Source organism: Melanerpes formicivorus, unplaced genomic scaffold (assembly GCF_026170545.1).
Source record: "Melanerpes formicivorus ecotype bairdi unplaced genomic scaffold, bMelFor1.0.p_v2 SCAF_6, whole genome shotgun sequence".
Lineage (NCBI taxonomy): Eukaryota > Metazoa > Chordata > Aves > Piciformes > Picidae > Melanerpes > Melanerpes formicivorus.
In genome coordinates this window covers 30,287,239-30,309,914 of record NW_027142358.1, presented here as the reverse complement: position 1 = coordinate 30,309,914, position 22,676 = coordinate 30,287,239, and the positions used below count along the sequence as shown (strand labels likewise).

General features: G+C 49.2%; 1 protein-coding gene and 1 non-coding gene across 2 annotated transcripts in view; one reads left to right on the top strand and one right to left on the bottom strand.

Annotated features, from left to right (window-relative positions):
- LOC137442063 (hexokinase HKDC1-like) overlaps nt 1-22,676 on the bottom strand; it is a 30,558-nt gene that overhangs the window by 4,589 nt on the left and 3,293 nt on the right. The window contains exons 2-16 of the mRNA XM_068140289.1: nt 21,429-21,591; nt 17,288-17,436; nt 17,077-17,196; nt 16,207-16,302; nt 14,211-14,310; nt 13,359-13,542; nt 12,027-12,182; nt 9,697-9,930; nt 7,523-7,827; nt 6,601-6,746; nt 6,393-6,512; nt 4,429-4,524; nt 4,238-4,337; nt 2,888-3,071; nt 939-1,094 (exon numbers count right to left, since the gene is read on the bottom strand). Of these exons, the coding sequence (XP_067996390.1) occupies nt 939-1,094; nt 2,888-3,071; nt 4,238-4,337; nt 4,429-4,524; nt 6,393-6,512; nt 6,601-6,746; nt 7,523-7,827; nt 9,697-9,930; nt 12,027-12,182; nt 13,359-13,542; nt 14,211-14,310; nt 16,207-16,302; nt 17,077-17,196; nt 17,288-17,436; nt 21,429-21,591 (2,309 nt within the window). The remainder of the gene's footprint in view (nt 1-938; nt 1,095-2,887; nt 3,072-4,237; nt 4,338-4,428; nt 4,525-6,392; nt 6,513-6,600; nt 6,747-7,522; nt 7,828-9,696; nt 9,931-12,026; nt 12,183-13,358; nt 13,543-14,210; nt 14,311-16,206; nt 16,303-17,076; nt 17,197-17,287; nt 17,437-21,428; nt 21,592-22,676) is intronic.
- On the top strand, nt 12,206-12,387 carry LOC137442143 (U2 spliceosomal RNA). The gene has a single exon (XR_010987589.1). It is a non-coding gene; the product is annotated as a U2 spliceosomal RNA (small nuclear RNA).

Below are 22,676 nucleotides of genomic sequence, written 5' to 3'. Positions count from 1 at the left end.
CACATGCAGTAGCAAGGCATGAGGGGAAGCTTCAGCTGAGACTCAGCCATAATTGAAAGGAAATGGGACCATTTCAACTTTAACACTCTCCAATTGTTTTAAGGCAAATTTTGGTCTGTATTCAGATGGAAATCTTGCTGCTGGCATGCCCTTTGCTGTGTTAGACTGTGTTTCCAAAAGGCACAAACACTATTCACCTAACTCCCAAAGTCATGAGGGACCTGAGCCACATCAGCTACCTTAGCATGATATTTTTTTGATCTCAAGGCTGAGACACTACCTTCCAAGGTTTTCATCAGTGGAAAGAATTTCCAGATAGCCTGGAAGAACACTGCAATCATGTGCAGATATGTAGAGGTAGCCACATATTCATGGAGTATTCATACATTGAGAAAGAAAGAAGAAAACTAGAATGGACTTCGTGGAGGAAAGGGCTCCACACACTTGCTGGAGCACCTCTCCTATGAGGACAAACTGAAGGATTTGGGGCTGTTCAGTCTGGAGAAGAGAAGGCTCCCAGGTGACCTCATTGTGGCCTTCCAGTATCTGAAGGGGGCCTACAAGAAGGCTGGGGAGGGACTTCTCAGGATCTCAGGTAGTGACAGGACTAGGGGGAATGGAATGAAGTTGGAGGTGGGGAGATTCAGGCTGGATGTGAGGAGGAAGTTCTTCCCCATGAGAGTGGTGAAGTCCTGGAATGGGTTGTCCAGGGAGGTGTTTGGGGCCCTGTCCCTGGAGGTGTTTAAGCCCAGGCTGGATGAGGCTCTGGCCAGGCTGATCTAGTGTGGGGTGTCCCTGCCCCTGGCAGGGGGATTGGAACTAGATGATCCTTGTGGTCCCTTCCAAACCTGACTGATACTATGATACTATGAAGATTATTTTCTAGAGATTCCAGAAGCCCTAAAGGATTGAACCCAAGTAAAATCTAACAACTTTACCTCTCGATCTGAGACAGGAATTTTGTTTCAAAGATGCCTCTTTTCCTGAGCGACTCCGAAATCTGTCCTCTGAACAGCAGTCCTTGTTTGGTTAGGTCAATCAAAATCTGCCTCACTATTTCACCTAGGTACATCCCACTGGTCATTTTTTCATACCTGTTATAAAAGAAAAAAAACAATAAAGAGAAACCCCATGATTTTCAAGAGATAAGTGTTAAATGCATACATAGTAGAAGTCCTATCAACTGTGGATGTAGTCTCCCCCACAGCAAACTCCTGGCCAAGCTGTCAGCCCATGGCTTGGACAACAGCACTCTGTGCTAGGTTAGGAACTGGCTGGATGGCCAAGCCCAGAGAGTGGTGGTGAATGGTGCCACAGCCAGCTGGTGGCCAGTCACTAGTGGTGTCCCCCACGGATCAGTGCTGGGCCCCATGCTCTTTAACATCTTTATTGATGATCTGGATGAGGGCATTGAGTCCATCATCAGTGAGTTTGCAGATGACACCAAGCTGGGGGCTTGATCTGTTAAGAGGGTAGGAGAGCTCTGCAGAGTGACCTTGACAGGATGGACAGATGGGGAGAGTCCAAGGACATGAGATTGAACACATCCAAGCGCCGGGTTCTACACACTGGCCACAGCAACCCCATGCAGTGCTACAGGCTGGGGTCAGAGTGGCTGGAGAGCAGCCAGGCAGAGAGGGACCTGGGGGTGCTGGTTGATAGTAGGCTGAGCATGAATCAGCAATGTGCCCAGGTGGCCAAGAAGGCCAGTGGCATCCTGGCCTGCATTAGGAACAGTGTGGCCAGCAGAAGCAGGGAGGTCATTCTGCCCCTGGACTCAGCACTGGTTAGGCCACACCTTGAGTCCTGTGTCCAGTTTTGAGCCCCTCAGGTTAGGAAAGATGTTGACTTGCTGGAAGAGAAGGGCAACAAAGCTGGGGATGGGTCTGGAGCACAGCCCTGTGAGGAGAGGCTGAGGGAGCTGGGGTTGCTTAGCCTGGAGAAGAGGAGGCTCAGGGGTGACCTCATTGCTCTCTACAACTACCTGAAAGGAGGTTGTAGGCAGGTGGGGGTTGGTCTCTTCTCCCAGGCAAGCGGCACCAGAACAAGAGGACACAGTCTCAAGCTGTGCCAGGGGAGGTTTAGGCTGGATGTTAGGAAGGAGTTCCTCATAGAAAGAGTGATTGGCCATTGGAATGTGCTGCCCAGGGAGGTGGTGGAGTCACCATCACTGGAAGTGTTTAGGAAGAGACTGGATGTGGTGCTTGGTGCCATGGTTTAGTTGATCAGATGGTGTTGGATGATAGGTTGGACTTGATGATCTCAAAGGTCTTTTCCAACCTGGTTAATTCTATTATATTCTATTCTCAAAAAGCCAGGAAAAGCTTGCAGGGCAATAGCCATTGAACTCCACCTTGCAGTCATCAAAAATGTGCTGTTGTGACTCCAAGTGCAAACAAGATTATTTCCTGATGTTAACAAGTAACAGAGCTAGAATGAAACCTTGTAATATTAAACAGAAGAGAGTGTTAAAGCCAGAGCTCACGCTGAGGCAAAACATTTCCCTGTCCCCCTCATGCATTTATCAGTGACTCACGTGTAATCAATGCTGCCTTTTCCAAACAAAGTGAACGGCCAAGTTCAGTTCATCCTTTTGCACAAACTGCCTTTTACCTTTGAGAAAACACTCCCAAGAGGAGGAACACAGCAAAGCCTGCACTGTGCAGGGAAATTTTAAGAGCTGCCCTGTTTGGTAGTGGCCCTAAGGGGAGAACAGTGCTGCAGACACAGAGACAATGTATTCTTTCTGGGTATCTGCATTACTTACAGTGCAACAGAAGAGCTGGAATATTAACACTCCCTTCCTGATTATTCATTCATTCATTCTGTGATTCTGTCTCAAAGACTGCCCTGCTCAGGCTCTTTGCACCAGGACCATCATATTTACCTCTGTTTCCCTGGGTTTAGTGAACCTTCATCTACTTCTTTGTCGTATTTCGTTCTGATGTTGTCGATGCAGCCGTTGTCACCAAATCCTCCCCACTCAGTGTTAATGCACATTTTTCCTTCATTGCCTTCCACTATTTCTATGTTTTTCATGTCCTCCATGTAGCACACATTGCTGCCAGTTCCTAGAAGGAAATAAATTGCAAGGCTTCAGCCAGAACAGTGAAGCAGCAGCTGAAGCACAAGGAAGATGAATGCAGTGACCATACTAAAAGATCTATTCCCCATAACCCACGTGTCAAAGATCTCTCCATTTCTTACAGAAGCAAGTGCTAGCCAGTAATGCTAAGGCTGCTTTAATCTAGCACAGCAGAGCATTACCAAGTAAAATGGGTCCTGAACAGAAAGTTCCCAGAACAGAGGAATTGGGGACGCCCTGTTACAGGTTGGAAATTGCTTTGGCACTCAGTGGCAGGTGCTGATCCATCATTGCTGCCAGTCTGGTTGCAATGCACCACAAATAACCTAGCATGACAGCCAGCTCCTTAAAGCAAACACTGGCAGGAGCCTAGCAGCCAGTCAAGCAGATACCAAGTCTGAAATGATTTGGTGAACAGGGCCTCATCACTTGGGTTGCATTAACTAATATGTGCTATGGAATGGGCTGCCCGGGGAGGTGGTGGAGTCGCCGTCATTGAAGGTGTTCAGGAGGAGACTTGCTGGGGTGCTTGGTGCCATGGGTTAGCTGTTTGGGTGGGTTGGATTGGTTGATGGGTTGGACACGATGATCTTGAAGGTCTCTTCCAACCTGGTTTGGTTTATTCTAATAAAGGTTTATTCTAATATAAGGAGCTGCCCTGCAGACAAGAAGAGATAGCTGGTGCACTTAGCCAGACAGAAGAATCTAATCTCCAAGTGAGGCTTCAGATCTTACATATGCTTAGGATGGCTGAAAGCTTGGGGGTACCTGCTGGGGGAATCATCTAGAAAGCCCCAACAGAATTCATTCAGGTGTGGCCTGGCCTGTGACCTGGCTGTGACAGTAAATATCAATACACTTGTCAAAACTAGGCTTCATGTTCTGCCATTCTCAGATGCTTTTGCTGTGCATGCACTTGTTAGGTGCCATTAGAGATATGATAAGAAGTCCAACAGATGCAGGATGGTGTCTGCCGCAGGTGTTACGGTGCTCTCTGTTGAAGACCACACCAATTTGCCAAGAAGCCCAAGTGAAACCATATATCAAGACTCAAATAAAAGATGGTGCTTTACACATTCCAAAGTAGGTTGTGGAGCCCAGCACCTGCATACCTGCTCTCTTCTAAGGGTGGTCACTTCAGTGCCACTGTACCTGCAATAAGGCCAATCTCACAGTTGGGATCCTCATATCCACACGTCATCATTGTCCCAACGGTGTCATTCACCACTGCTACAATGTCCAAGTCAAACTCCTAAAACACAAGTCACAATCAGTAGCAGGGTGCCAGAGGAGGAAGGAGGGTGCATTAAATACACCAAACAGAGCAGAAAAGAACCGCTCACATTTCTTCTCTTGATGGCCTCTCTCAGCATATCAACAACATCTTCCCCCTCACAGTCTGTTGCCTTGAAACCTTTTGTCCAACCCACAAGTGTTCCCTGAAATGGAAGAGGACAAAAATCAGAGGTGAAGATAGAGAAAACTCTACATTTCAAGCATCAGCAGTCTTTTCTTGTCTCACCTCCCCTTTTAGGAAGGGCCACAAGGATGATCAGAGGGCTGGAGCACCTCTCCTATGAGGACAGACTGAAGGAGTTGGGGCTGTTCAGTCTGGAGGAGAGAAGGCTCCAAGGTGACCTCATTGTGGCCTTCCACTATCTGAAGAGGGCCTACAGGAAGGCTGGGGAGGGACTTCTCAGGATCTCAGGTAGTGATAGGACTAGGGGGAATGGAATGAAGCTGGAGATGGGGAGATTCAGGCTGGATGTGAGGAGGAGGTTCTTCACCATGAGAGTGGTGAAGCCCTGGAATGGGTTGTCCAGGGAGGTGGCTGAGGCCCTGTCCCTGGGGGTGTTTAAGGCCCGGCTGGATGAGGCTCTGGCCAGCCTGATCTAGTGTGGGGTGTCCCTGCCCATGGCAGGGGGGTTGGAACTAGATGATCCTTGTGGTCCCTTCCAACCCTGACTGATACTATGATACTATGTCACTGGACAGGTTACTGTGAGTGTCTAGTGCAGGGTTTGCCACCACTGCTGTGGAGTTTGTTTCTTCCTCGTTTGTCAAAACCTAAATACTGTGCTGTGGGTTTGAAAAGCACATTGAGTGGTCTCCGCACAAACAGCCAAGTCCTATTGCTATACTCTCAACTGTGACCTGAAAGCTGAGACAGAGCAAGCTAGTTTCCTCACTTAGAAGCTGTTGTGAAACCCACCAGGACACAAAAGCATCAAAAGCAGCCTCTTAGTTGTCCAGTATCCCATATATGTTACTAGAATTAAGCAGCACAATCTTCCCCTCTTTGGAAAGGCATCAGAATACTTGAGATTTCTGTTTTTTAATTACATCAGATCTGCAAAGATGAAGATATGATCTCCATCAAAAAGCCAACCTTTTCTGAACAAGCCAGCTCGGTTCTGCCCACTGACAATAAAAAGAAACTAATGTAGTGCAGAAGTGAACACAGACAGAGCTGTGCAGTCAGGAAAAACACCCTGGGACTGCAGCTGAGCAAGTAGGAGGCAGCATCTGTTATCACTTCCCATGGAAGAGTAAAGGCAGCATAAGACACTCCTGGGCTATTAAAAATATGTAGTCACTGTGCTATGATAAGGGCTTAATCTTTATAGAATAAAGGCAAGTAACATCCACCTCTTATCAGATACAAGAGGCAAAAGTTCTACCTATCATATGCATATAGGTTGACAACTTTCTGATGAACCAATTTGCACAGTAGAGTAATAAAAACCCTATAGAGTAATAAAACCCCTACAAACCAGGTGAAATATTCTCTCCAAAGGCTAATATGCATACAATATCATAGAATTGTCAGGGTTGGAAGGGACCTCATGGATTATCCAGTTCCAACTCCCCCTGCCATGGGCAGGGACACCTCACACCAGAGCAGGTTGCTCACAGCCACATTCAGCCTGGCTGCAAAAACCTCCAGGGATGAGGCTTCCACCACCTCCCTGAGCAACCTGTGCCAGTCTCTCACCACCCTCATGGGGCAGAACTTCTTCCTAACATCCAATTTTAATCTACCCACTTCTAGTTTTGCTCTATTCCCCTTAGTCCTATCACTACCCAACATCCTAAAAAGTCCCTCAGCACATATGTGTATACACACACACACACACATCTTCTCAACCTTGTAAAGGCCTACTTAGAAGAAAACATTTAGAAGATCTTTTTGCTTGCAAAAGATCTTCAGAGATCCAAACCAAGAAGTTCCCTCACCCCAAAATTAAATCATTTACCAAGCAGATGTGCAGCTGCCATTTGACCCACCCTGTGCTGCAGTTCTTACCTTGTCAATGCTGGCTTGCCTGCATGGGAAGGAGAAGGTGAAGCCCAGAGGCAGTCGAGCACCTTTAAGCCCCATATACTCCAGAAAATCTGCTATGCACTGGACAATGTGGTCAAAGAGCTGGAAGGAAAGAAAAAGCATTTAAATCTCACAGGGATCCCATGCAATGGGCCTTGGCTGGGTCAGTTAAACATCCAGTGGAAGTTACCTCTTCCCCTGTCCCTTGCATGATCTCCAAAGGAATGGCAAAGATTTTGTTATACATTTGCACTGATCTTCTCCCACTTCTGATTTTGACCAGCAGAACCCTGAAATTTGTCCCACCAAGGTCAAGGGCAAGGTACTTTCCTTTCTCTGTAAGAGAAGAAAGGTATTTAGTTGCTGCTTCTCGCACATTTGTCAGTTAGAGTGGCATACTCTACCACACGTCCCCAAGAAGCTTCATCTGTGCCAGTGCCAGCACACTACTCCCTATGGAATTCATCCCATCAGCATGCTGGCATGGAGCTGAAGGACCAGCCAGGTAATTTGCCACCAAATTAACTGGCAAGTTCCCCCTGGAAAACAGACAAGCAACTTTCCTGAACCACCTCCAGGAAAGGAAATCAGGAAATCACAGAATCACAGAATGTTAGGGGCTGGAAGGGACCTCAAAAGATCATCCAGTCCAACCCTGACGCCAGAACAGGATCACCTATACCAGATCACACAGGAACACACCCAGGTGGGTTTTGAGTATCTCCAGAGGGAGACACCACAGCCCTCCTGGGCAGCCTGTTCCAGTGCTGTCACCCTCATAGGGAAAAAAATTTTCCTCATGTTTACACAGAAGTTGTATGCCTCAACTTCTACCCACTGCTCCTTGTCCTGTCACTCGACATTACCAAGCACAGCTGGGCTCCACCAAGCACAGCTGGGCTCCATCCTCTTGGCACTCACCCTTTACATATTTATAAACATTAATGAGGTCACCCCTCAGGCTCCTCTTCTCCAAGCTAAAGAGCCCCAGCTCCCTCTATCTCCCCTCATGAGGGAGATGTTCCACTCCCTTAATCATCTTTGTGGCTCTGCGCTGGACTCCTTCAAGCAGTTCCCTGAGGTCCTTCCTGAACCGAGGGGCATGACTTCACCTGTTCCATCTGGCGTCCCACAGACATATGTGGGTAACATCTTCACTGAGGCACTGGCTTGTGTCTCTCTCTTTAGCCCATATTCCAGCTCAGTCCTCATTTTGTTCTTCACTTCCCTGAGGGTGTCCAGGGACAGCAGGAACGGCGCCAGAGCGGCGTCGATCTGCTTGCGTTGAGCGGCCAGCCTGTACCCCACCGCCGTGACCATGGCAGCCCCCTTCCCGCTGCCGCACTTCGAGAGGATGAAGCGAACGTCACAGTTTGGCACCAGCCTTCTCACCACCTTGTGCAGACGTTTAGCATACCTGCGGGAACGAAGGAGTTTCTTACGGTTTGCTTCACATGCACGCATCCAACAGCACAGCCAAGAGGAGCGCAAGGTTAGAAACTCATCTAGGGGATGGGTACAAGGATCCTGATTTCTGGCTGTTCTGCAGCACCTGTAGGCTTACAGGAACGTGAAGATGCCTCTAAATAAGTGCCAGTGCCAAGGGAATAAACCTTTATTTAGAATGAACCAAACCAGGTTGGAAGAGACCTTCAAGATCATCACGTCCAACCCATCAACCAATCCAACCCACCTAAACAACTAACCCATGGCACCAAGCACCCCAGCAAGTCTCCTCCTGAACACCTCCAGTGATGGTGACTCCACCACCTCCCCGGGCAGCACATTCCAATGGGCAATCACTCTCTCTGTATAGAACTTCTTCCTAACATCCAACTTGAACCTCCCCTGGCACAGCCTGAGACTGTGTCCTCTTGTTCTGGTACTGGCTGCCTGGGAGAAGAGACCAACCTCTGCCTGTCTACAACCTCCCTTCAGGTAGCTGTAGAGAGCAATGAGGTCACCCCTGAGCCTCCTCTTCTCCAGGCTAAGCAACCCCAGCTCCCTCAGCCTCTCCTCACAGGGCTGTGTTCCAAACCCCTCACCAACTTTGTTGCCCTTCTCTGGACTTGTTCCAGCAAGTCAACCTCCTTCCTAAACTGAGGGGCCCAGAACTGGATACAGTACTCGAGGTGTGGCCTAACCAGTGCAGTGTCCAGGGGCAGAATGACCTCCCTGCTCCTGCTGGCCACACTGTTCCTGATGCAGGCCAGGATGCCATTGGCCCTCTTGGCTGCCTGGGCACACTGCAGGCTCATGTTCAGCCTACCATCGACCAGTATCCCCAGGTCCCTCTCTGCCTGGCTGCTCTCAGCCACTCTGACCCCAGCCTGTAGCTCTGCATGGGAGAGGGACACTGGAGAAAAGCCAGGCAAGAGTGGAGAGTCACAGTCACAAACAGAGGGTAAGAGTCTCCATCTGGACTCAGACCACCATACAGTCTGGGAGAAACCTGTGAGAAAGTTTCCAGTTTGGGAAAGCGTAGATACAAAGCAGGGTGTGTGGCACGGTGCAGTGTGCAGGGAAAGTAAAATCCCACTGTGAATTACATCTGCCTGGAGGCCTGGCACTCGTTTGAGGAATCTCTTTCCTGGACACCCTTACCCATGCATCATGTTGTCCCCACCCCACGTTCTAAAGCTCCTAAGACAAACCCTGTGAGCAGTGGTACAGATGGTATCAAATGCAGCCAAGTGTCCCATTAGCTGCCCACAGGGAGGCTCAACAAACCTCGGCCATCGCTCTTCCCTCTTTTGGTGTTCTCCTGTGAGAGGTGGTCTTTTATCACCTCCTACTTGCTTGCATTTGGCTTGAAATATTTAGTTGCAGGAAAAGGAGCATAAAAAATTGACTTCCTGGAGAGTGTAAATCTGATCTTTCAATATTTTTCAGTTATCAGATGTTAGGTAGGGACAGGAGGGAAAAGAAAGGAGTCAAAAGGAAAAGCAGATCCAGGATGAAGTTTCCAGAACCTGGAGCTATCCAGTTCCAAAAACACATTCATCAGGAGCTGAGGTGATCTGCACAGCTCTCCTCGCCTTTCCCACAATGATACTGTGTGCAGAGTAAGGTCTGGATCTGTGCTGTCCTAAGACATCTTTGTAATAACTAAGCTGGTCTGATCCTCTGTGCTCGGTCTGATCCTCTGTGCTCCACCAGACCTCGCCCCAGCCCTGCAGCAAAACCAGCAGCTCCCTGAAAAGCCACACACACACACGTGCAGATGGAGACTCTCTGCAACACCAGCATGCAGCCAGCAATGACCAGGTCTCCTGTAGCTACTTACTGGGGGTGGGTTTTATAGAGCCCTCCATCAATCCCAACAGTGGTTCGCATCCTTAGCAGCTTTTTGTTCTCCCTCAGTCGGGTCAGTATGGCTGCAAGGGCGGCAGCACAGAGGTTGGCCGAGCGGAAGGAGACGATGGTGCAGACGTGCTGAACGGCAATGCAGTCCTCTTCAGTGGGAAACAGGTTCAGCTCTGTAAGAATTTCCTTTGTGTTGCCCAGGCCTTCCTTATACCTACCCCAAAGCCAAAAGAATACATCATCTAATGCAAGGATATTAAGGCCACACATACATCAATAATTGCGCGTTGGCCTGAAAAGAAATGGGAGGAGACCAGGGCACAACCTATTTTGATGGGTGGACCACTAGATGGATAAGGAACTGGCTTGATGGTCGCACCCAAAGAGTGGCTGTCAATGGCTCCATGTCCCAGTGGAGGCCAGTGACAAGTGGAGTCCCTCGGGGATCAGTCCTGGGACCTGTCTTATTCAACATCTTTGTGGGGGACATGGACAGTGGCATTGAGTGCACCCTCAGCAAGTTTGCTGATGACACCAAGCTGTGTGGTGCAGCAGACAGGCTGGAGGGAAGGGAGGCCATCCAGAGGGACCTTGACAGGCTGGAGAGGTGGGCACAGGCCAACCTCATGAAGTTCAATAAGAGCAAGTGCAGGGTCCTGCATCTGGGTCGAGGCAATCCCAGGCACAAATACAGGCTGGGCAGTGACTGGCTGGAGGGTAGCCCTGAGGAGAGAGACTTGGGGGTGCTGGTGGACAAAAAGCTCAACATGAGCTCTCAGTGTGCACTTGCAGCCCGCAAAGCCAATCAGATCCTGGGCTGCATCAGGAGAAGTGTGGCTAGCAGGTCGAGGGAGGTGATCCTCCCCCTCTACTCAGCCCTGGTGAGACCCCACCTGGAGTACTGTGTCCAGTTCTGGAGCCCCTATTACAAGAGGGATGTGGAGGTGCTGGAAGGTGTCCAGAGAAGGGCCACAAGGATGATCAGAGGGCTGGAGCACCTCTCCTATGAGGACAGACTGAAGGAGTTGGGACTGTTCAGTCTGCAGAAGAGAAGGCTCCGAGGAGACCTAATTGTCGCCTTCCAGTATCTGAAGGGGGCCTACAGGAAGGCTGGGGAAGGACTTCTCAGGATCTCAGGTAGTGATAGGACTAGGGGGAATGGAATGAAGCTGGAGGTGGGGAGATTCAGGCTGGATGTGAGGAGGAGGTTCTTCACCATGAGAGTGGTGAAACCCTGGAATGGGTTGTCCAGGGAGGTGGTCGAGGCCCCGTCCCTGGGGGTGTTTAAGAGCAGGCTGGATGAGGCTCTGTCCAGCCTGATCTAGTGTGGGGTGTCCCTGCCCATGGCAGGGGGGTTGGAACTAGATGATCCTTGTGGTCCCTTCCAACCCTGAATGAAACTATGAAACTATGAAACTATGAAACTATCCAGGCAGCATCCTAACTGGTTCCTGTAAACCAAGGATTTCCTTCCCACAGCATTCTAAAAAGGTCCCAAGGGAGAGACAGATTCCTAAGAGACTGCTTCCTGGAGTTCATTTTTTTGAGACATGCCAATCAGCCAGCCAGGAATCCCAGGATGGTTTAGGTTGGAAGTGACCTTAGAGATCATCTAGTTCCAGTCCCACTGTCATGGGTAGGGACACCTTCCACTAGACCAGGTTGCTCAAGGCCTCATCCAACCTTACCTTGAACACCTCCAGGGAGGGGGCATCCACAACCTCCCTGGGCAACCTGTTCCAGTGTCTCACCACTCTCACTGTAAAGAATTTCTTTCTAATATCTAAACCTGCCCTCTTCAAGCTTCAGTCCATTCCCTCACCTTTTGTCCACAGAAGGAGAGCACAGGTATAGATGTACAGCTCCCCTCAAAACAACAAAGAAAATGATTCCTGGAGTAACAGTAAGGACCAGGATTCCTCTTCAAAACACCACAATCTGTCAGTTTTCCATGTAAGCATCCATCAGCTGATCCAGAGTCTGTACTACATGTCCACAACCCCAGTATCCCCACATCACAGAAGCAGAAAACTGCAACAGTTACCCCAGGTGCCCAGGTCTCCAAAGAGGTTGTTTAAAGAGCCTGCATTTTAACAACACAGTTGCTACTGAGGCACTCAGCTAAAATTTTATCTCCCACCAACTGCTGCTTACAGAAAGATCAACTTATCTCCTAGGCAAAAGCAAAATCAGGTTGAACAGTTCAGGATGGTTCCCAGTACTGACAGATGATAATTAAACATTTATTATCGTTGCTGTGCTTCTGGAAGACTAACAGCCACCCTCAAATGACATATTGCAGGTTCTTACTTTTCCATTGCACAGACATGTTTCATTTCAATCTTGCCCTTGGTGAGCAGAGCTGTTGACACTTTCCCATTGAAGAGCAGGCCTTCCTTGGTCATTTTTAGGAGAATGAGTCTTACAAGTTCCCCCAGATGGAGGCTGCTGATCATCTTCTCAAACCTGGAATGGGGCACAGGAAAGATTACACTTCTTGGCCTTTTGGCTAAGATCAAGTGTAGTATCTGTTCTTATCAGTGTTAGGAATAGTGTGGCCAGCAGGAGCAGGGAAGTCATTGTGCCCCTGGACTCTGCATTGGTTAGGCCACACCTTGAGTCCTGTGTCCAGTTCTGGGCCCCTCAGTTTAAGAAGGACATCGAAACACTTGAATGTGTCCAGAGAAGGGCAACAAGGCTGGGGAGAGGCCTTGAGCACAGCCCTGTGAGGAGAGGCTGAGGGAGCTGGGATTGTTTAGCCGGGAGAAGAGGAGGCTCAGGGGAGACCTCATTGCTCTCTACAACTACCTGAAGGGTGGTTGTAGCCGGGAGGGGGTTGGTCTCTTCTCCCAGGCAACCAGCACCAGAACAAGGGGACACAGTCTCAAGCTGTGCCAGGGGAAGTTTAGGCTGGAGGTGAGGAGAAAGTTCTTCACCGAGTGAGTCATTTGTCATTGGAATGTGCTGCCCAGGGAGGTGGTGGAGTCACCATCCCTGGAGGTGTTCAGGAGGAGATTGGATGTGGCACTTGGTGCCATGGTTTAGTCCTGAGGTCTGTGTTGATAGGTTGGACTCGATGATCCTCGAGGTCTCTTCCAACCTTAGCTATACTGTGATACTGTGATACACGTGGTCACCAGCTAGCCAGAGCTATGAAAAGTTCAGGTATGAGCATCTTATGTTCCTATGCAGGTTGATCACATTTAAGCATGTACAGCTGGGGCTGGGGAGCTAAGTTGTAGCCACTTTGGGTTCCTGGGACCCAGAAACAGTCCCTCAGAATAAGTGAGTGATTAGAAGAGAATCTTCAAAAGAATTACAGATAGCTGAGCTAGTAGAAGCAGTGTTGATCTATCAGGCCTTAAATATGCCCTTTGTTTATCTTCTTCCTCTCTTGACCCCTCCACAGCATCACACCAGAGTAACCACCTATTTTTAACTGCAGCAGCAATCCCTTGGCCTGGAAGTGTCAAAGGTACCCACCCTGCCCAGAAGAGAAAGGTCTGGATAGGACAGGCCCAAGAAGAAGTCAACTCGCGTTCACTTAACCCAATTCCTGTTCCAAAGGGAGTCCTGGTACAGGCTGGAGATGCACTCAGAAAACACAGACTGCCAAGGCAAATCAGCCAGGGAATCGCTTACAATTGCTTTCCAGGATTGAGAGATCCAAGGTCGAGCTCCTGATCAAACTCTGTGCGGAGGTCATCCAAAGCGCCGTCGTCGCCAAAGGCGCCCCACTCCGTGTTGATGCACATCCTCCCTTCATCGCCTTCCACCAGGTCAATGTGCCTCATGTCCTCCATGTAGCATGCATTGGTGCCAGTCCCTGCAAGTAGTGGAGACAGTGTGGACAAGTTACCTCTTTGCTCTGGTTTAAGTTCACGTGCTGGGGAACAAGTCAATGCATTGTCTTGGGAAGCAAATCTAAATGCATGACCTTGTGGTAGAGGATGATACTATCAAGCCATCTGCACTTGTTAACTAATCATTCCACAGTGAGTGAAAGAAGTTTGGAAATTAATCCAAGGCTTGACTCGTTTGAAACCGTTTTTCTTGCTCAAATTTACTTCTGTGTGCCTTAAAAAAGCCTCCACGGTGCACGGGGTAGAGACTCTGGAGGAAGTGTAGCTGATCCTAACTACCAGACGTGAGAGGAATTCAGCTTCCTCTGAACAGACAAATGGGCATTTTTCTATACAGTCAGCAGAAAAGTTTAGCATGCTGGTCACAACTGAGCCCAGACAAAATGGGGACTGTGGCATTTGATGGCAATGTGATCAGCATAAAACCAGCTGCTCTACAGAAGGCAGCCAGGCTTGAAAATCTGACCATTGTTTTTTTTTCCCCATTTTCTTCCTGCCCTGTCTTGCACTGGGACACTCCTTTTTACTCACAATTTGTTAGGATTAAATATTTGGGGGGGGGGGGGGGGGGGGAGAAGGGAGGAGGAGGGGAGGGAATCAAAACAACAACTTAGTGAACAGAGAAAATTACCAATTATGAGCCCAACTTCACAGTGTGGATCATCATAGCCACAAGTCATCATGGTTCCCACAGTGTCATTGACCAGAGCCAAGACATCAAGGTCTATGTCCTAATAGCATAAAGATGGGTGATTAGCAGAACAAATAAAGCTTAGAAAGCCTGCTGTGTGCTAAAGCAGCAGGCAGACATACTCCTTGGAAAGCCTGCTGCAGGAATGCTCTTCAGTTGGAAGACACACTACTTCTGTTTACAACACCCTCCCCACAACCCTGCACCAAACATCCCTGAATTCCCCAGTGCTTGGCCAGTCAGGATCTGGCCAATGCAACGTTTGCTTTCCAGAAAAGCAACATGTTAATAGTTTGGATTTCGTGATACACATGCATCTTGTGGGCTGCAGGACCAGATCATAGAATGGCATAGGCTGGAAGGGACCTCAGAGATCATCTATTCCAACCTCTCTGCCATGGGCAGGGACTAGACTCAGCTGCTCAAGGCCTCATCCAGCTTGGCCTTGAACACTCCCACAGAGGAGGGCATCCACAATATCCCCGGCAAACCTATTCCAGAGTCTCACCACCTTTGCACTGAAGAACCTCTTCCTAAGATCCAGTCTGAATCTACTCTCCCTCAGCTTCAAACCATTCCCCCTTGTCCTGTCACTTCACATCATTATGAAAAGTCCCTCTCCAGCACCCTGTAGGATCCTTTCAGGTGTTGGAAAGCAGCTAAAAGGTCCTCCCAGAGTCTTGTCTTCTCTACACTGAACCACCCCAACATAGGTTCTGTGTACGATCAGTTCATGTCCTGCTGCCTGTGCAGGTTCCACCACATGGGCCAGAAAATACACACACATAAATGCAGCCACTCCTCAGGAAGCCACACACCAACCTCACACTCCAGTGAAAAGCCTTTCCATCAAAGCTATGCAGTTTTCCTTTCATACTGAGGTCTCTTGATAACATAAAATCAAAGTTATGAAAGGGCTGCTGTAACTCAGATGTGAGCATTTGCAGGGGGGCCAGGCTTCATGCAGAGAGTCTCAGATCCTGTGTTCCTGCTAGCTACAGCAAGGCTGACACAGAGAAAGAAGTGAATGTCCAATGATAGGAGAAGGGGCAACGGGTGCAAGCTGAACAGAGGAGGTTCCATGTGAACACAGGGAAAAACTTTTTCACTGTGAGAGAGACAAAACACTGGAACAGGCTGCCCAGAGAGGTTGTGGAGCCTCCTTTTTCAATGGAGACATTGAAAAACTGCCTGGACACATTCCTGTGTGACCTGCCCAACAGGATCCTGCTCTGGCAGTGGGGTTAGACTAGAGGATCACATTCTGTGAGCCAAAATCAAGGCTGCATTATCCCCATGTGAGAATACAGAAAAATTTCCTCTTTGATACAAAGATGTCAAGGTATAGAAAGATGCTTCATAGTTCTTACAAGGTGTTACCAAGAGCACAAAAAACAAGGATTACCAAAATACTGAAAGATACTGGCATTCAAAGCTGAAGAGTAGATTTGATCATGTCTTACTGCTGACCTTAAAAATGACAATCAACCACTCTGTCCCACAGACTAAAGTGGACAGACCAGCCCTGTTAGGTGTGCCATTTTGAGATGATAGCTTCCTCCTCCCAGCCTTCACCCACCACAAGCCCGGCTACAAAACACAGCGTGCATCTACTTCTTACCAAACAGGTTCACAACAGACTTCCTTTAGCTCAGAGTGGGACCATACTGGTCCACTGTTACAGCCAGCCCAGCTGATCAGTGTGCAGTTGCCAGCACTGTTTGACCAAAGGCAGCTGCACATCCCCTTTCATGGCTTCAGCAGTGAGTGAGAGACAGCTCCAGCAGAGGTACAGCCAGGTTGGACATTTATTACTGGCTGTCCTTGAAGGATGCCTGGCAAATTCCAAAAGAACAACTCGCACAACAAGAGCTGATCTGACAAGGAGGACAATCTGAGGCCACTCAGGCTCACCTTCTGCAGGTACAAAACTTACCTTATGCTTCTTGAGGGCCTTGCGCAGAGAGTTGACCACATCTGTGTCCTGAACTCCTCGGACCTTGAAGTGCTTCGTCCAGCCAAGAAGAAACCCCTGCAAAGTAACAGCCCAGTGACCAAAAATCTCCCACTTCAACACACATACCTGCCACAAAGACAGTCAAGGCCAAAGTCTGTGGAGAAGCCCACTGAGAGCTAAAATAAGTCACAGCAGAACATCTCACCTTGGGGTGTCTGTCAGGGCAGACAGCTAAACAAAAGCAGACAGCAACAAAAGTCCCAAATGTACAAATGCTTCTCCTTGTGCTTTGTTTAAAGTGTGGCTTTACTGATGCTCATCACAAGCTAATACCATTAAGCACAAAGAAGTTGCAGGACTGGGACCCAAAGCCCAGATCCCTAAAATGAAAGAAAGGCTAGAATAGGAAGCCACAAATTAATGGCCATCAGCCATTCATTCCCCCATGCAGCCTCTCAGCTACAGGTCTTCACCCATGCAGCCCCTCAACCAGCTCAGCTACAGGTCTTTCCCATCTAGAATGAAGTGTAAAAAAGAAACTGACATGCTTCAGGACACAGAAGTATGTCTTTTAGAGTCTAACAGTCTTATTTACAGGGGAACATGGTTCCCATGGAACTGGGTACTCATCAAGTGAAGGAAGAGCTTTAGCTTAAAGAATATGCTGTCTTCAGATCAGAAATCAGTGTTTGAAGTCTAGTCACATGTTAATGGTCATCCAAACCTTCTTGAGAGAGCTATGTAAACAGGAGCCCACAAAAAGGCCACAGGGTAACACTCCCATACAATAGCTTCTCCAGGTTCTGCAAGGAACTAGGGCTGCCAATAGCATTTCTTTTTGCATCTCACCTCTTCCAGTTTGGTTTGTTTGCATGGAAAAGAAAACGTAAAGCCAAGAGGTAACTTCTTATGCTTCAGGTTTTTGGTCTCCATGAAGTCTACCAGACAGTCAACAACATAATCAAATAGCTGCAGGAGAAAGGAGAGGACAGAGTCAGGCCGTGTCTGACAGACGTGTTCTCAAGCATAGTACCACCACAAGAGATGCTGCGTGCCCTACCTCAGCTCCGCTCCCCTGTATGACCTCCTTGGGTGTGGGGTAAAACTTGCTCTCCAGCTGGCTGCTCTGCTTCCCATCATTGAACACCTTCACTTGATGGGCACAAAACTGGGAGCCACCCACGTCAACAGCAAGGAATTCACCGTTCTCTGCAACACAAGTGGGCAACAGTCACGGGTGATGGCTGAGAAGTGTGGCCCAGATGCCTTGCTGGAGGCCACAGCCCCCAGACTCCGCCTCACCACAGCCACAGGCTCTGCTGTACCATCATGGCAGGTCCTCTGGGCTTGCAAGCATCACCAGGAAGGCTGAGCTGGCCAGCCCAAGCAAGGGAACCAAGTCCCTCCTGTTAGCTGCTATGAGGCGGCTAATTTCATTTCTATACAGCAGTCTGGTTGTGCGCACCCTGCTCCATGTTTTCAAGCTGCAGAGGGATAAGCTTCTCAGCAGGAGGGGCACAAAATAACTTCAAAGCCAACCAGAGCACACAGGGACTGCAAAACCATACACCTGAAAGGTAGGCAAATGGGAGAGCAATACCTACATCCAGAAAAGCATGCAGGATTTGCAGTCACCTGTTAAGACTTGCTGCAGAAGTCAGCTTTCAAGCAGGACAAGACTAATTCGTCACCCAAAGCCAACCAATACATTTCCAAATGCCTTCAGGTGATTCTGTAAAGCACTGCCCATTGTTTTTTTTTTTCAGTCAGCTTAGCTCAAACACATTCTTCTCTAGCAGGAGACCTGAGGGAGGACAGCTTGGCCTCCCTGCTACAATAAAACAATTACCTAGCCTAAGCAGAGGAGAAGGCCCTTCCCAAAAGAAAAACGCAGTGGCATGTGTGCGGCCTCCTGTGATCTTTGTTCCACAGTCCAAGCACCTGACTGAATTTTATCAAATCTCTGGCCCTGAAGGGGAAGGAAACAGGAAATTCCACCTGTGATACCATGGTCAGATATCAGGAAGGTAAGGAGACAAATGGGGTTACTCAGTAAGCCGTGCCATTGTCAGACCATTACAAACTGACCATGCTCCATGGGGGTCATTTTAAAAATAGCAACACCAAGGCCACTGAAAAACCTCAGAGTTGGTGGCTATTGCAAATGGGGGAAACCCAGCCAAGTTTGGGGTGTTTAAGCCAGCAGGAAATTTGGAAACAAAATAACCAACAAGAAACTTTGCAAGAGAGCAAAAATAGAGAAATCAATGGGATGCTTAAAATAGGCAGTGTGTCAATACAACCTAGGCCAGCTTGACCCTGCAGTGTGCCCTTGACCCAGTGGAAAGGCCACACAAGCCATGAGAGCATGGTCCAAAGCTGACCTTGAGGAGCACGAAGTGTTGCAACACTGATGACACTATATGCAGTTTTGCAAGTCTCCTGACCTCAGAGGCTCCCTGCTCTTTCAGGACAGGGTCAGTGCCCTGTAAAAACCTCAGGACCAGTGGCAGTCACCAAAATAAGAAGTGTTAAGCTAAGGTTTCTTTTTCCTTGATGAAGGTAGCTTGATGGGGGTACTGGTCAATGGTAGGCTGAACATGAGCCTGCAGTCTGCCCAGGCAGCCAAGAGGGCCAATGGCATCCTGGCCTGCATCAGGAACAGTGTGGCCAGCAGGAGCAGGGAGGTCATTCTGCCCCTGTATACTGTATTGGTTAGGCCACACCTCGAGTCCTGTGTCCAGTTCTGGGCCCCTCAGTTTAGGAAGGAGGTTGACTTGCTGGAACGAGTCCAGAGAAGAGCAACAAAGTTGCTGAGGGGTTTGGAGCACAGCCCTATGAGGAGAGGCTGAGGGAGCTGGGGTTGCTCAGCCTGGAGAAGAGGAGACTCAGGGGTGACCACCTTGCTCTCTACCACTCCCTGAAGGGAGGTTGTAGCCAGGTGGGGGTTGGTCTCTTCTCCCAGGCAGCCAGCACCAGAACAAGAGGACACAGTCTCAGGCTGCGCCAGGGGAGGTTCAGGTTGGATGTTAGGAAGAAGTTCTATACAGAAAGAGTGATTGCGCTATGGAATGGGCTGCCCGGGGAGGTGATGGAGCCGCCGTCATTGAAGGTGTTCAGAAGGAGACTTGCTGGGGTGCTTGGTGCCATGGGTTAGCTGTTTGGGTGGGTTGGATTGGTTGATGGGTTGGACATGATGATCTTGAAGGTCTCTTCCAAACTGGTTTGGTTTATTCTAAAGGTTTATTCTAAAAGGAAGAGAGCCCAGTTCCAGCCAGGCAGTTGAGAGGACTGTATGTAAGTTCCCTCAGACATCCTTCATTTCAGGGGACTAGCCCCCAAATGTTCCCTTTTTGTCATTAAAGCCATTGTTCCTCATTTAATTGTAGGAAAATTACTTGCCGAAGGAATAAAGTGCTGTGGAAATGAGATACAAAGCAAACAGTTCTCTTCAGGTTTTTGGCACAGCTGTTACACACTGAGTCCTGACCAAGGCCAGACACAAATTCACAGACTTGGTTAAGCCTGGGGAAAATGTCATTTCCTGTCAGCCTACACTACCAGGAACCAGGTGAGCCAGGAGAGTTGTTTTGGATGTGCATACTTCTCCAAACAAGCTGGGGTGCTAGATCCCACCTCACATCCTCCCAGAAGACACCACTGCGTGTCTCAGGGCTAACTGGAAACAAGGATGCAGCCACAGAAACAGAACAGACTGTTTTCTGGTAGAGCCCCACCCAGAAACAGATTCTCCCTATGCAGAAGGCAAGGAAGGGCAGGAGGAGATCACTTCTGGGGGCAATAAAGCAATGCAGAGTCTACTGTTAGAAACCAGGAAGGGGTCACAGCTCTGAGAAGACAACATTGCTGTCCTTTTGCAGTTTGAGGGGCTTCACTGCAGCACCCTGCAGCTGCATGAAGATCAGGCCAAAGCACTGCCCACATCCCCACACCAGCAGCACACTGCACTGCAGCGTCTGAGCTGTAGAGGCTGCCCTTGCCATGTCCAGCCACAGCTCCTACAGCAAGGCCAGCATGAATTACAGCCACGTTTGGAGCTCAGAGAAGTTGCTTTGGGAGCACTTACTAGGTCCTTTCCTCAAACAAGCAGCACCAGCTCAAAATCCAGCTGGTGCAGGGAAAGAACCCTCAGCCAGCACTCCCCCAGGCTGCTGTCTTCTCAATACACACCTGCATTCTCAAGGTGAGATGGGCAGTATCCCCAGGCCACTGGCTGCCCAGTGCCTTTGCTGTGCTGACCTTGAGCAGCAATCCATCCTCCTCCTTGTTGTGGGTTAAAGCTAGATGCCTTTAAGAATCAGAGAGATGACAGTCCTCCAGGGGACTAGAGCGCCACCAGAAATTGTAAACTATGTTATTTTGACTCAGGGGTGACCTTATTGCTCTCTACAACTACCTGAAGGGGGGTTGTAGACAGGCAGAGGTTGGTCTCTTCTCCCAGGCAGCCAGCACCAGAACAAGAGGACACAGTCTCAGGCTGCACCAGGGGAGATTCAGGCTGGAGGTCAGGAGGAAGTTTTACACAGAGTGATTGCCCACTGGAATGGGCTGCCCAGGGAGGTGGTGGAATCACCATCGCTGGAGGTGTTCAGGAGGAGACTTGACAGGGTGCTTGGTGCCATGGGTTAGTTGATCAGGTGGTGTTGGATGATAGGTTGGACGCGATGATCTTGAAGGTCTCTTCCAACCTGGTCTGGTCTGTTCTGTTCTGTTCTATTCTATTCTATCCTATCCCATAAGCCCTGTATCTGCTATAGAAGCGGAGTGCAGAGATTATTTGGCCCTCTTTCCTGGCTTGCTTTCTTCCTCCTTAGCTCTCAGTGCAGTACCTTTTGTGATGTAGGGGAGGCCTGCTCTCTGGTCTGGTGGTGATAAAACCAGCATGGTAGCACAGCTGCCTGGGCAAGCTTGGGAAGGCAGGGAGAAAGAGCGGGAGGCCTGGGAGGGCATGGAAGTCTGCGTTGTTGAACGGGTCACGATCTGCAATGTGAGCCCAGGAGTCTCATATATCTGTAACTAGTGTATAGAGTTGTAAATAATACAGCCATTTGGGTTTCCAGGTCTGGGGTGGGTTTTATTTCACTCCTTTTGGGGAGGGGCAAAACGCATTTTTCTGTCCACTCCAAATTAAACCGAGATACTCCTCAGCTAGCCCTGCCCCGCCGGGGAGGGGAACTCACCGGAGCCGTCGGGAAGGGAGCGCACAAACGTGGGCAGCATTTTGACTGCGGCCGTGGGGTTCGTGTCCCTCCCCAGGCCCTTCACCATCTCGGCCTGGAAGCGAGCCATCACGTCCAGCAAGGCATCGTCGGAGAGGCGCATGTGGTACAGGTACCTGTCAACCTGGAAGGAGGAGAGGCGTTACCCGAGAGCCACGCGGCTGCCTGGGGTGAGCACACCACAGAAGGACTCTCCAGTGCGTGCTGGGGAGGCTTCCTTTATCTCCGTAAGCAGAGAGCATGCAGGAACTTCCTAGCCACCCACACCAGCTTCCTAACCACAGGGAGCGCAGTTTGACATGCAGGTTCTGAAAATCCTTGACTACAATTCCAACAGCACCCCTGCTTTAGGCTGGACAAGAATCACTATGCTCATTCCCGTCCACGTAGGACGTGATGGACACGAGGTTAAACTGACCCTAAGGAAACAAAAGAATTCCTTTCATGTATGTAGACAGGCGGGTGATGGTCTCTTCTCCCAGGCAGCCAGTACCAGAACAAGAGGACACAGTCTCAGGCTGCACCAGGGGAGGTTTAGGTTGGATGTTAGGAAGAAATTCTATACAGAGAGAGTGATTGCCCATTGGAATAGGGCTGCCTGGGGAGGTGGTGGAGTCACCATCACTGGAGGTGTTCAGGAGGAGACTTGATGGGGTGCTTGGTGCCATGGGTTAGTTGTTTAGGTGGGTTGGATTGGTTGATGGGTTGGACACGACGATCTTGAAGGTCTCTTCCAACCTGGTTTATTCTGTATTCTATATTAATAACAAACTGAGGGTGAGCAAATCACCTACACACCCCCCCACACCTCTCTGATTCTACACACTCATTTCATTTTTGACCTCAGCACCCAAATGCCCACACGTGCCAATGCAAGCAAGCTCCAGCACATCATCAGGACATGTGCTCTTGTGACGATTTTGTTTGGAAAACATTTAGTGCAGCCTGGGTGAATTGCTGTCAAAAAGCTAGCCGTCTTCTCTGATGGCTCAGCAACTTGCCAACATACATAAGCCCACGAGACTTGTTTGAGACTCCTGACAAGCTGTTTCCACACCATCCTATACAAATAATGAGCTAGAACTGCAAAGTATCTTGACCTGGTGAGAATTTGACCCCTCTGAATTAAGTCCAGAAAATGCTGTCAGTGCCCAAGCGTGTCAGCCACAACCTGAAAACATCTATTCAGCCACTGCTTCACTCCACAGA